General features: G+C 44.0%; 1 protein-coding gene across 1 annotated transcript in view; it reads left to right on the plus strand.

The window, feature by feature from the left end:
* The first annotated feature begins 615 nt into the window (after positions 1–615).
* Positions 616–13,261, plus strand: part of APCDD1L (APC down-regulated 1 like) — a 42,361-nt gene continuing 29,715 nt past the window's right edge. Inside the window, exon 1 of the mRNA XM_083146865.1 lies at positions 616–855. Coding sequence (XP_083002991.1) covers positions 819–855 — 37 coding nt within the window. The 5' untranslated portion in view covers positions 616–818. The remainder of the gene's footprint in view (positions 856–13,261) is intronic.

Here is a 13,261-nt window from a genome sequence, read left to right on the forward strand (position 1 = left end):
AAATGGAGAGTGATAAATTACAAGCCAATCAGCTCCTTGCTGCCATATTACAGGCTGTATGTGAAAAATGACAGGTACTGTAGAAGCTGATTGGTTGGTGGTTTATCACTTCTCATTTTATCACTTTACAAGGCTTAGTACATCTCGCCCCCTATGTGTAATTTGTTGATCTCAGTGTTGTGCTTGCATCTGTTATTGTTATTATTATTTAGCACAGACCATGTCTGTGTACCGTAAGGTAAATGGTAAATGAAATGGAAATATATTTATCTCTGTATAGAAGTATACAGTATTTGTTTATGTGCAGTCTATAAGCATCTATAGCTATGTATTGTGTAGAAGAGCTATATCCTGCAAGTCTTTAGTAACTGGAGAAAGCCCTATGTAAAGAACCGCGTGTGTGCGTGTGTGCGTATCCCTAAGCATGTACATATGTATTAGTGTAATGCGTGGGTGAGAGAGTGGAATGAGGTGAGAGCTTCAAACTATGAATGAACAGCCAGGATGCGTTGTAATAATAGTCTGCAGGACCCTGCAAAGTCTCCACCTCTTCTTACTTTAACCTATAACTGCCAAGCTCCATTAAATCCAACAACACACTGTGGACAGACTGCCTTCATGAACACATTAGTATGTGATCAGAGGGAGAATACAGAGTCCCTGCACAGCAGAAGCCCCTGTGTTACACACAAAGTGCTGACACTGGCCAGCTCAGTGGCGCAGACCGTCTCATCAGTGACAAGTTTTCACATCTTCTGGATCTAAAACTACTTGAAGACTCTGATTTCCTGGAAGGAGTACAGTATAAGCTGGGAGTGATGGCACAGCGTTACTGCACCCTGGGATGTTTTCTAGGTAGGCAACAAAGCAATTATTTGGGATGTCAAATAGGAATCTGTGTTCTCTAGATTGTTATAGAACTACAAGTTTTAGCATGCCCATTCTGAATTCTGTAATAGCTGGAGAGCCACAGGTTGTCTACCCCTTTTCATCTGTATGAATAACTGTACTTCAGGCACGTTGGAATATTTAATAAGATCAAGAAAGGTATAGTAGACTTTATATATGTGGCTCAACACTTATAACCAAATAAATATATATATATATATATATATATATATTCTCGTATAGCTTTTAAGACTTATTTGCCTAGATTACATACTAGTGATGTCTTTATTAGTATTTAGTAGTATTAGCAGGTATTCATTTTGTTACAGGGACACCAAACCTAATGTATAAATTAGAATACATAAAGAATATTGCTAATAGTATGTCAGTGAATCAGTTGTTAGGTATCGGAGTACAAGCTATTATTAAGAGATTACCATTGTTTTTTTACATTGAGATCTCCTTGGATCTGACAAGCACCTGAATGTTTTACAAACATATGTATGTAAGTGGCAGTTCTTCTACTACACGCACCTGTACTGACGTGGACTGACGTTACCTTACAGCAGCCATGTCCAAACTGTGGCCCTCCAGCTGTTGTGAAACTACACATCCCAGCATGCCTTGCCATAGTTTTAGCATTCCCTAATAGATTTATTATCTGAAATGTCTGGGACTTGGGGATTTCCAGAATTTAGAGCACCAACTTAACTATACTAACTTAAAGAATGTACAGGATGCCACTGTGCTTTGTCGCACAGTTTAGTATAGTTCTTCATAGCGACTGTACAGATAAACCGCTTTTGTGTATGGCATTATCCCAAACCGCAGAAATGATTTACCGGCTTTACGGTTATATCTGGATATCAGGATTCCAAATAAAAGTTCACATATCTGTTTTTTTGTAAAAAGTCTTGTGCGCACTCCACATGCATGTCCCAATAGCAATAGTGATTGTTTGGTCTATAACACCTATGCAGGTAAAGGTAGGGTGTATGCAGAACCAGATATTTTTTAATGAGCTGATTTCCATGGCAGGTGGTGTTCTATGGTCTTTGTCTTATGGTCATTCTGATTAGAACGAACATTGACTAATGTGTTCATTAGTTTCTAAACAGATCATTAATGATTTGCTTTAATGTTGGTGCATGACTGAAGGATGTACTTAGCTTTAGCCTATTGAGAATAACATTTCTTGTATATCATCTGTTCTATTGATATCCAATCATGTTCTTAATAGACCAAGTAGAACATACCAACTTTGGCCATACTTTTAGAGGGATGTAGGCAGGATCCTAGAGCTGGATCCCATTGGTCATAATCCTGATGGATCCCAAAGTAAAGTATCGGCCTTAGGTTTTGGCTTAGGCACTAGGGGAAGGGTTAGTCTACGTTGTATGTGTGTGTGTGTGTGTGTGTGTGTGTGTTTTGGGGGGTAGGATAAAAATATTCACCACGATCCACCGGGATGCCGCTTTTTGAATTCTGACTGTCTGGGTCCTGACTGTTGGGATGTTGTACCCAACCGCTTTACAGCATGTCCGGTGAGTGTCTCCAATTTTCACTCGTATGCGTTTGGAAGTATCCAGGATTGGGACTTTCTGGCTTTAGGCACCCCGGCAGTTGTTTGAATATTGGGAGAGTGCTATCCCCACGATATGGATATATATATATATATATATATATATATACAGAGAGAGAGAGATAGAGAGAAATGTGTGAAATCAACATCATCACTTATCTTATGTATAGAAAACAGATTGAGAGTAATAGATCATTTATAGATTACATAGTATCATGTTATTGAACTGGCTAGTCCTATTACAAGCATCCAGTAAAATACATATTCAGAAAGGGAGCTGGATAAGATGTATTTAGTATAGAATGAAACCTGACAAGTGTCTATTGATCTGTGCCATTTACTCCATTGCGCCCTTTGCACATGTAGTAAACCACTTAGCCTTTCTGTAAATAGAATTAGAGACACATTTTTCCTGGGTCCTCCATTAGTTACACCTTTCTCATATTTGTTCATGTAGATAGCATTTATACCATCTCCATTTGTTTCCTATGGGTTCTGCAACATAGCAGTACATGTATACTGTTTAAATCAGGTATCAGTGCCAGTGTTCACAGTGTCGTTGTGCAGGTATCCAGATGATAGGTCGTCAATGTTTATGTCGACACAAAGAAATGGACATGACCATGACAATAGCCGGCACATGAAAAGGTGGACACGAGTATATATTATTTTTACTTTTTCTTGCTCTATGTGGACACCAATTGGGAAAGGTAAAGTATGGTAGGCAAACATGGTGCACTAATTGAGGGGTCCACATGCTGAGGTGTTGACATTGACACCGAAAAAAATTGTGTCAAACTTTTTATGTGTTGACCTTTGTCAATGTCGACCGTGTGTATATCAAGCTTTTGGTGTTGACCAATCCATCAATTAAAGACTGACATGGTCTTCTGGAACTTCTAGTACCACAACAGCTGCCATAGCATAGGTCACTTGCTTAAGTTGTTTCAATAGAAAACCTGATCTAAGTATCTTTCAACTAATAAATAAAGTACATTCTCAATAGACACTTACAATCAATTATATTAACAATGTTATATTAAAGGAGGTTTGCAGTAACCTAATACTAGGAGATCTCAAGTAGTTTGCATTGTATCTACATAAAGCAATAGTCTGTTCCAAGAAGCTGGCAAACTAGTATTATAATGTGGTTTATCTGAATGGTTTACAATGTGATGGCATTTTGCTGTCTTGCAGTCCTAATGGAAAAAAATGTCACTCAAAGCCGCAGACTGCCTTATACTGTAGGTCTGTTCTAAGGATCTAACAATTTCCTTACTAGTCATCATACCGTTTGCAATCTACAGTAATATTGGGATCATACTTGCCTACTTTTGAAAACTAGTCTCAGAGAGTTGGTAGTACATAGTGACCCATGGAGGGGGCATGTCATGCTCCACTCAAAGGGCGTGTCTAGTTCCATATATGGAGAGATTGTGAAAAAAGCTTGTGAATGTGGCACCTAGAAGCGTAAAATGTCTTATAACCAAATGTAGATGAGGCCCAAAGCAGTTAGTAAGAGCTACTATCAGGGCCGGCGCCACCACTAGGCAGCATTAGGCATTTGCCTAGGGCGCCGGCCACTGGAGGGCGGTAATGAGCAGCATAGAAAATAGCATCAGCAGCAGCAAAGTTCAGAGTCCCGCCGAGGAGCACAGGAATAAAGGAGCTGGGAGCACTGGTGAGTAGGACGAACTCCCCCTGGAGCCCGCCCCCTGTGCTGGTCATAGTCACCGTCCTTCCCTGTCCCCACATCTCCCACAACCAACTCCCCCCCCCCCTTAAGCGCAGTGGCAGCCGCTGCATGACCCCCCTTGGAGCCCACCCCCTGTACTGGTTATAGTCACCGTCCCCCCCCCCCCCGCCGCATCTCCCGCCACCGGGATTTGACGGTAGCGCTCAGCGAGGGCATTAAAAGAGAGCAGCAGCTGGTAGCGGCTCCTGCAGTCAGACTGAGCCGCAGAGGGAATGAGGAAGAAGCCGCTGGCCGCCGCTCCAGAGGAGGGAGTCGGGTGAGGAGGGGGTGCGGTAATCACTTTCCGTCACTGTTCATCTGTCCCCCCCCGCATCTCCTGCCACCAGCTCCTCCCCCCCCCCCCCCCCGTTAAGCACAGCAACAGCGGCCGCATGACACCCCCCCCCCTGGAGCGTGTGTTGGGGCGCCCCAGACTCCCCCCCGCCTGGGGCGCTCCTGTGACTGGCACCGGCCCTGGCTACTATACTTGCTAAAGTGCTGGGAAATTGTGCTGATGATTCAATGTAAATGTATCTATCTATCATTCCTTTCTTTCCCCAAAAACGTAACAGCGTAATGTGGGCTAGGTGAAATGAGGGAGATTGCTAGACTAATGAGGGAGAGAGGGAGATTGCTGCTATTTCAGGGAGTCTCCTGCAGAATGCAGGAAGGTAGGCAACTATGACTGGGATACTGCACCTTGATTAGAAGAACGTTGTGATACAAAAGGAGACAACTCACCACAATGTACAATCCAGCATCTAGAAGAGACTGATTGTAAAGTACTGTAGCACTTCATTATTTTCACTATAATCTGCTTTGATCAGAATCACTTTGTCACTATCATCATTTTTTGGAAAGTTCCGCAAAACTGTAGTGTCATACCCCTTTTACACCAAAAACCCTGGTCCGACCCTGGTCTTTGAACGCTGGAGTTTCCAGGGTCTGACCCTGCTTTATACCCCATTTACACAGCACTTCGACCTGGGTCGGACCTGGGTCTGCACCATTTATACTGAACCTGGGTTTAGCACTGCCTTTCCTTGTGGATGTCATAAAAAATGCTTGCTCGTTGCCAAGGGGGGTGAAATTGCTTGTTGCCAGGAGGCAACACATTATATATATATATATATATATATATATATATATATATATATATATATATATATACTACTTAAATAAAAATTCTGAAGGGGTAGAGGGGGGAAGCTGCCCCCTGGGGTGCTGGGAGAAGGGAGGTTTCTGCGGCTGCTGAGGGGAGGTGGGGGTACCTGTCAGCCTGAGGTCGGAGCCTGAGAGGATGATGTGCGCCGCCACCGCTGCTTCTGAATCAGGCCCAATATCATACAACTGCGGTCGATGATGGTCGGAGCCAGAGGGGATGATGTGCTGGTGAATCAGGCCCAATATCTTACAACTGCGGGCTGCGAGGGATGATGGTCAGAGCCTGAGGTCGGAGCCGGAGGGATGATGTGCGCCGCTGCTGCTGTACCTCCCCCCGCAGCCGCGAAGTTCCTGCGGCGAATGGACAGTCAGTGGCGGGGGTCCCTCCGGCGCATAGGAACTAGTACTAGTTCCCATGCGCTGGAGGGACCGCCGACACTGACTGTCCATTCGCCGCAGGGACCGGCTGCCGGGGGGTGGTACACAGCAGCGGCGCACATCATCCCTCCGGCTCCGACCATCATCCCCCGCAGTTGTATGATATTGGGCCTGATTCAGCAGCAGCGGCGGCGCACATCATCCCCTCCGGCTCCGACCGCAGGCTGACAGGTACCCCCACCTCCCCTCAGCAGCTGCAGGGACCCCCCTTCTCCCAGCACCTGGGGACAGCTTCCCCAGTGCTGCACGCTGTGGACCCGCTGCGGGTGCCTGCACCCGCAGCGGGACCATTTACACCGGCCTTTACACGGGTCCTATCTGGGTTCTACCCAGGTCAGGACCTGGGTAGAGGACCCGTGTAAATGGACACGGATGTACCCCATTTACACCGCCGATGATCCGGGTCTGACCCGCCGCTGACCCGGATTTTTCGGCGGTGTAAAAGGGGTATAAGTATAGTGAGTGTCACAAGAACATTCCATGAGCATACCAACAGGCCAAGTACTTTGGTCATGAACCATCTAGGATTGTAGACTCTAGCTGTAAACATTAAACAATGCCCACAGATTTTATAATCTAGTGCTCATAGGAGAGATCCATTTTAGGGGAACAAAAATACCATGGAGATTACAGTGAATTGGAATGGGGTTCCATCTTAATAATTGAATGTGATGTGCCCAGATACCTTACCATCATAGGAGCCCTAATGGATACTTCTGAATTCAGCAGTGGGTTACACTGGAAGTAAATTTCAACATTGTATTAATGTATTTTTCTGTGGCCCTGGGAAATGTTCATGATCTGTAGTCTTTGCTCCCAAATGTAGACTATGATTTTAAAGTGCTTCCCACTCACAGCTTACACCTCTTTACTGCTCTCTCCCTCTCTTTATCCAGTAGCTTTGCACATGGGCACTGGAGATTAGAGGAGTCACTCAGAATAACAGGAGTGTGGGAAACGCCTACTAAATAGGGACTTTGATGACTGATCTAAGAGGCTTATTATACAGCCTGGATTCAATCTTACATTGAAGACATATAAATTTCCTAGGAGTTACAGGCGGTATATGGTCGTTAGGTAGACACTATTAAAGTCGACATACATTGGGTCGACCGCTGACGGTCGACACATGAAAAGGGTCGACGTGCCTTAGGTCAACAGAGTAAAAAAAGTTGACACAAGCATTAGGTCCATATTGGGAAGTTCGACAGTCAAAAGGTGGACATGGGTTTTTCACATATTTTTGAGCCGACATGTGCCGACAGGCGGTATTTCATGGCCTACCATCTACTATGGCTTGGAGGGAGAGTTTGATAGCATGCTGAGCCCGAATAATGGCGAGCGCACGCGGTGCGCTTTTTCGGTGTCCATGTCAACTGTGTCGACATTTGGACCAAAAAAACATGAAAAACCCATGTTGACCTTTTGACTGTGGACCTTCCCAATGTTGACATAATGCTTGTGTTGGCCTTTTGACCCTGTCGGCCTTAGGCATGTTGACCTTTTTCATGTGTCGACTTAAAGCCTGTCAACCTTCAGTGGTCGACCCAATGTATGTTGACCTTAATTTGGTCAACCCAATGACCCCATACCCTTACAGACATCATAGGTGCAGATGCACAAAGTGTCTTCTTCCAGGGCCAGATGTATCGCTTTAAAAAGTGATAAAGTGGAGAGTGATAAACCACCAGCCAATCAGCTCCTATTTTTCAAGCCCAGCCTGTAACACTACAGGTAGGAGCTGATTGGATTATTTTTTTTTATCACTCTCCATTTTATCACTTTTTGAAGCATGATATATCTGGCCTTCAGTGAGGTCACATGTTCCTAGAGAATACATAGGCTTTGTTCTTAGAAGTATTGTTTAGGACCAGAAGATGACAGCGTCCTCACTGAGCATCCAGTGCAGTGTGACAAAGCAGTTAGTTATTTGTGCACTGTGGATAACTAATCACGTCAGACATGGAAGATTCATTAAGGGAGATTAGAGCTCTCAGTAAAAAGTAGCAGCTGGCCGGAACATTTGCTCATTTTGGCACAAAGCTGTGTTTCTGAGGTTTTAACTAGAAATAAACACATACTGATGAATCTACAGATAGGACTTGTGGATATTTTTTACTTGATTAATTGTGCATTGTATGTATATCATTTCAGAAAATGGATGCAGTGGTATAGGCAGGGTAACAAATCCAAATGTTCTGTTTGCAAACTGTTTCCTGGATCAAATGTTACTGTTCTATCTGTTTATAACAGAATACAAATATATACACAACCACAAATAGCCTGATTAGGGAAGCTACTCAGAATAATAATTCACCCTTTTACACAGATCGCTTGCAGAATTGCTTCATCCCCAATCTAAATACATGTCACTTATATCTCGCAAAGGCAGTCATTAATCATGAGCAATCACAAGTAACCAGCAGCAGTGCAGAAGCATGAGGCAATTTGTAAACGCAAAGAGCCATAAAGTAGATACGGGACTATGTAAAAACCGGACCGAACAAGATCCCGGAACACTGGATCGGACATCAAACTCTGCATTCTGGAGCTTGTAGTGTCCGGTCCGGGGGGTGTCTTGTCCGGGGGGATGCCTAGCATAACTTTCACCAGAGGAAGGGACTATGTAAAAACTGGACCCGGACTACACTCCGGACCGCCGGACAGGACATCAAAATCTGCAGTCCGGAGCTTGTAGGGTCCGGTCCGGGGGGTGTCCTGTCCGGGGGGTGTCTTGTCTGGGTGGGGGGGGGGGGTGTCCCTGTGATAGCTATCACCAGGGACATGGGGGAGGGGAGATTACAGCCTCCCCGGGTGGTCCGGACCGTCCGGTTTTTGCTACATGCCCGGACCATACAGGGTGGCTTTATTCTACCCTCCTCCTCTACCTGGTGACAGGTGTGACAGGCAGCCCCCCCGGACAGGACACCCCCCGGACCGGAGGCTACAAGCTACAAAATGCAGAGTTTGAATTCCGGTCCGGCAGTCCGGGGGTTTTGTCCTGGTCCGGTTTTCACCCATACCCCATGGGGAAGGGGAGATTACAACCTCCCCATGTGGTTCGGACCGTGCCGGTTTTTCTACATGCCTGGACCATACAGGGAGGCTTCATTCTCTAACTCCTCCTCTCCATGGTGACAGCTGTCACAGGCAACCCCCTCCGACAGGACACCCCCAAACAGGCACCCACCGGATTGGACACTACAAGCTCCGGAATGACAGAAATTGATGAATGGAGCCTGTCCGGCGTTCCAGGGTACTGTCCAGTTCCGTTTTATACCCATACCCACTAGATACACACTTTCAGATTTTGTTTTCGTCACGACAATCAGGACAATTTTTCACCAAATTGAAGTCGACAACATCTGAGCGTCACACTAAGCAACCGATTTTCTGCCACACCACACTTAATTTGCATGCGTCTGCCCACAGTGAGGATGTCATGGAAAAAAACATGGGAATTATGGTCAGATTATTGAGAATACTCACATACTGCAGCATATTAGTAAATTGTGGCCCAGATTGTCACCCCTGACAAATCGTGCTGTTTCTTTTCTGTGGGCTACATTTTCAGGACTTATCGATGAAATATCGAAACAATCGTTCACACATACTATATGAAATAGGGACGATGTCCCGATTATTGGGACATTGGTACAACTCTAGTATGGTATGTACCTAGCAATACTCTGGTGCTGGTCTACATTGACCCATTCTATTGCAGAAAATTGGAACTACAACAAAGGATTGAGGGAATGCCTCCAATCCGATGCCTGCCAGATTAAAAAATGACTCTGTTTATACAACTGGACAAATTTCAGACAAATTATTTAATTAATGTTAAAACACTAAAACACTATTACCATATTAGTACAATAGCTCAGGTATTTACAATGAGAATCCATACCATGTAAAAGATCCAGTTGCTCCACCAAGAGCTCTGTATTTCCTGTCCCTTGTGAGCTCCTTGCCTTTTACTGCACTTTTCCTTGGCAACTTTATCCAAGGGGGTGCCACAAGCTGGCTTCCTCACTGTTTGGCATTATCCCTGAAGGGGCATCCCGACAGTCTGAATTTTTCGCCTGGTGAAAAATTTGAACGGATTTTCAATACCCCCTCAATGTTCATACAGCTTGTTGTAACTATCATTTATTCACAAACATGTTACATGGCATGTCAAGCTAAATCAGACAGCAGGCATTTCATCTATTGAGACATTGAGCATGTGTATGTGATAAGGATACAGATTTATAGGTCTTATCTGGTGTCACTATACAGTATGCTGCCCTTCCATATTTTTTCTTCCCTCTCCCTTTAAAATGTATATCAGCTCTAAGAAAACATCTATTGCATTTGATCTATTTCACTAACTTCTCACACTTGTGAATGAAATCTTCTGAATTCCTCACATACACGTCTGGGACAAAAGCCATTTCTCTCTGACATTTTTATCTTAGAAGTCAGCTACACTTGCCAGTACCTCAAACAGATCAGTGATGGAAGCTTTTGATCACATTTTATCTAAATACAGATAAACTGTGAGAAAAACACAACCAATGTTCCCATTTTCATAGCTGATGCTATCCTCACCTAGCAAGCATCTCTCCTATAGAAGGATATAATCAGGTGAAAATGGATGAGAGACAAGGATGCTTCTAGATTTCTAGACTTGGACCAGTTTAATTTATTCCATTGCTCTGAAACTGTTTTGATCTGATTCATTCAAATTGTTGCCTTCTGTGTGCCCTCTTGCACTATATTCACAAAACACACTTGTGAAAGGATGGGCTTATTCTGCCACACTGTCCACTGTTTACTCATTGGTTTCTTACATTTGTCTTGGGGTTCCGTTGTTGTCAGTTACTTACAATCTTACTGGTGTTACTCACCAACTGCAAATGACAACTGCACACAAGTCATAGGAGAGAAATAGGTGCTTTTAATGGCACCTGGATCCACTTCATTCAATGCAGTCCCTTTGGGAGGTGTTCCCTCCGCCTGGATGCCTCTACAGACCGCTGTGAGGGCCGGCCATGAAAACGGATTCTGCGCATGTGCAGTACAGAGGGCGATACCCGGGACTGTGAATATGTTTTTATGGACTGATGCCGAAGCAGCCCATAGTGGCTGGGTGCCAGCTTATGCATAGTGCCAAAAAAGGTACTGTGCATATGTCATTCCCGCGACTGCAACAAGGGTTAGGACCGGCAGTGGGGATCAGCATGCACCCGTGGCAGTGGGGACCAGCAGCTGTGGCAGTGGAGGGGGGGCCCGGCCTCACGGCAACCCCCCTCCTCCACAGAGGTAAGATTTGTCACTGGTTAGCTCTTATCTACATATTGACGCAGAAAGGAAGTGATTAACCACTGAACTACAAGAGAACACACTTTATATGGGGAACTGTTGTCCTTTTATTTAGTATTAGTATATACACATATATTGGCAGTGGGCAAGCCAGTCCATACCTCTTTAACCAATACAGGCTCAGTCTACTCTCCTCCCTGGCATCACAAAATCTAGACTGAGAGATTTCAGGCAAAATATACTAATATCAGTTTCAGACATAAGGCTACATGACTCAGATGTCATTATAAAGTGCTACTGTCCCTGGCCAATGTCTTTGAGTTACACGGTTCATTAGACCCGGGTTGCACCTTTCAGAATTTCCAGGTTTAATACTCAGTTTTCATGTGCCAGGAAAAACTCTCCTAGTGAGCAGGGTCATTGATCCCGGGCCTCTTGGGTATCCCCTTTCAGACATAAGTTGGACCCAGATTGTGGTCTGTTCATGCACATAAACCCAATTTTTAGGCTTATGTTGCTATGGCTTTGAAATCTGCCAATGTATTAATGGCAATACAGCAGAATCAGCACACTTTAGAATAGAATAGAACAGAATTGAATATCAAAGCACCATTGATGTTAAAGACCATCGGAAAAAGAATAGAAAAGAAACCCCAGATTAATGACAAGCATCACACAGGCATGTTTGCTGAAACAGCAGGTAAGTGAATTGATTTTGATAGGCAACGATTGATCCGAATATCAAACACACCACAATTAGCAATCACTTTATTTCTTCTCCTTATTCTTTCTTACAACTTTATCCTCCTCCACTTAAACTTCTAATAAACCCGCATAGTGAAAGACGCCGGGTGTCTGTTGCTATGATGTCAGGTGAATCTTGTTGCTGTAAAAGCACCATTAAATTAATATGAATAAAATAGCTTCTAATCTACAGTAGTTTCAGTAGAACCTGCTGCCAATTAGAACACATCATAGCATGATTGGTATTCAGAAACCACTAGAGATTGACGGTGGCTTTAGTTTAGACACCAAAACCTCTGCTTAGTAAATGCTATCAATTACACATAGAAACCACTGTCAACTGATGAAGTTTTCCAGCAGATTCTAAATAACACCCAAACTGACACATTAAAATTCCGCCCTGTTTTTAAATCTCTAACAAATTTTTTTTTCCAGCAGACCAGGTCCTGGAACCCCCTCCAAGCCTTAATCAGTTTCAGAGAGTGGGTAGCTATATCCTTGGGCAACAGTCTCATTGCTTTTGCTGTTGTGTTGGGGCCCTCCAAGCTGCAGTTTAATACTTATCTCCCAGGAGAAAATGGATCTTCTGGAATTATATGAATCCAGGAGACTCCATTGGAAGTTGATGCAAATGGTTAATGTTATAATACTCAGGTTTGTGAATGTGTGTAATCGAGTCCTTGTTAAAAGTATCCTACTTGCACCAACACTAAACAGGGCAAATGTAAAGTATCCAGCATGGGCCTCCCTTGGGAAGCCAGTGGTGGCAGATTATGGTTAGGTTCCACAATAAAGGCTGGGCAAATTGGCTTCATGGACCAATAGCATTCTGTTGGCTCATTGGCGTAAGGCTAGGTACACGTTAGACAATGTGTACCATAGCTGATGTCACAACCAATATAAAAATATATTCATTGTGCCATACACCCAGAACGATATATCGCGCAACCCTGAGGTTTGGATAAATGTGCCAGTTGGTTGGTCGCAGGCCTATATTGATTTGATTGACAATGATTGAGTAATGTGTGTCGCAACTACTGAGAATGTTGGGAGGTATGTTTCTCTGTGTTGGCAACAATGAAGAGGTGTCAACAGGCTAGAACGGTTTAGGGTGGCCTAGCACTTTAACATTTCTAAGCACGCTACTAAATGATGTAGACTCAACCTAATGTAACTCAGTTCCACCTCCTTTTTGGAGAATTGTATGACTAGGCCCTCATTCACAAATTATAAATGTTGAGAGATATGTTGCTACAGCACTTGTGCATCTAATCTCACGGCAATACAGTCTTAGGGGATGTAGAGGTCAACAATCAAATGTCAGGACATGATATTTGAATTGAAAACGGTAAGCTATAGTTGTGATTGGAAATAATTTTCCAATTCTTATTGCTTATTTTGTGGAT

Source organism: Crinia signifera, chromosome 6 (genome assembly GCF_055691185.1).
Source record: "Crinia signifera chromosome 6, ASM5569118v1, whole genome shotgun sequence".
Lineage (NCBI taxonomy): Eukaryota > Metazoa > Chordata > Amphibia > Anura > Myobatrachidae > Crinia > Crinia signifera.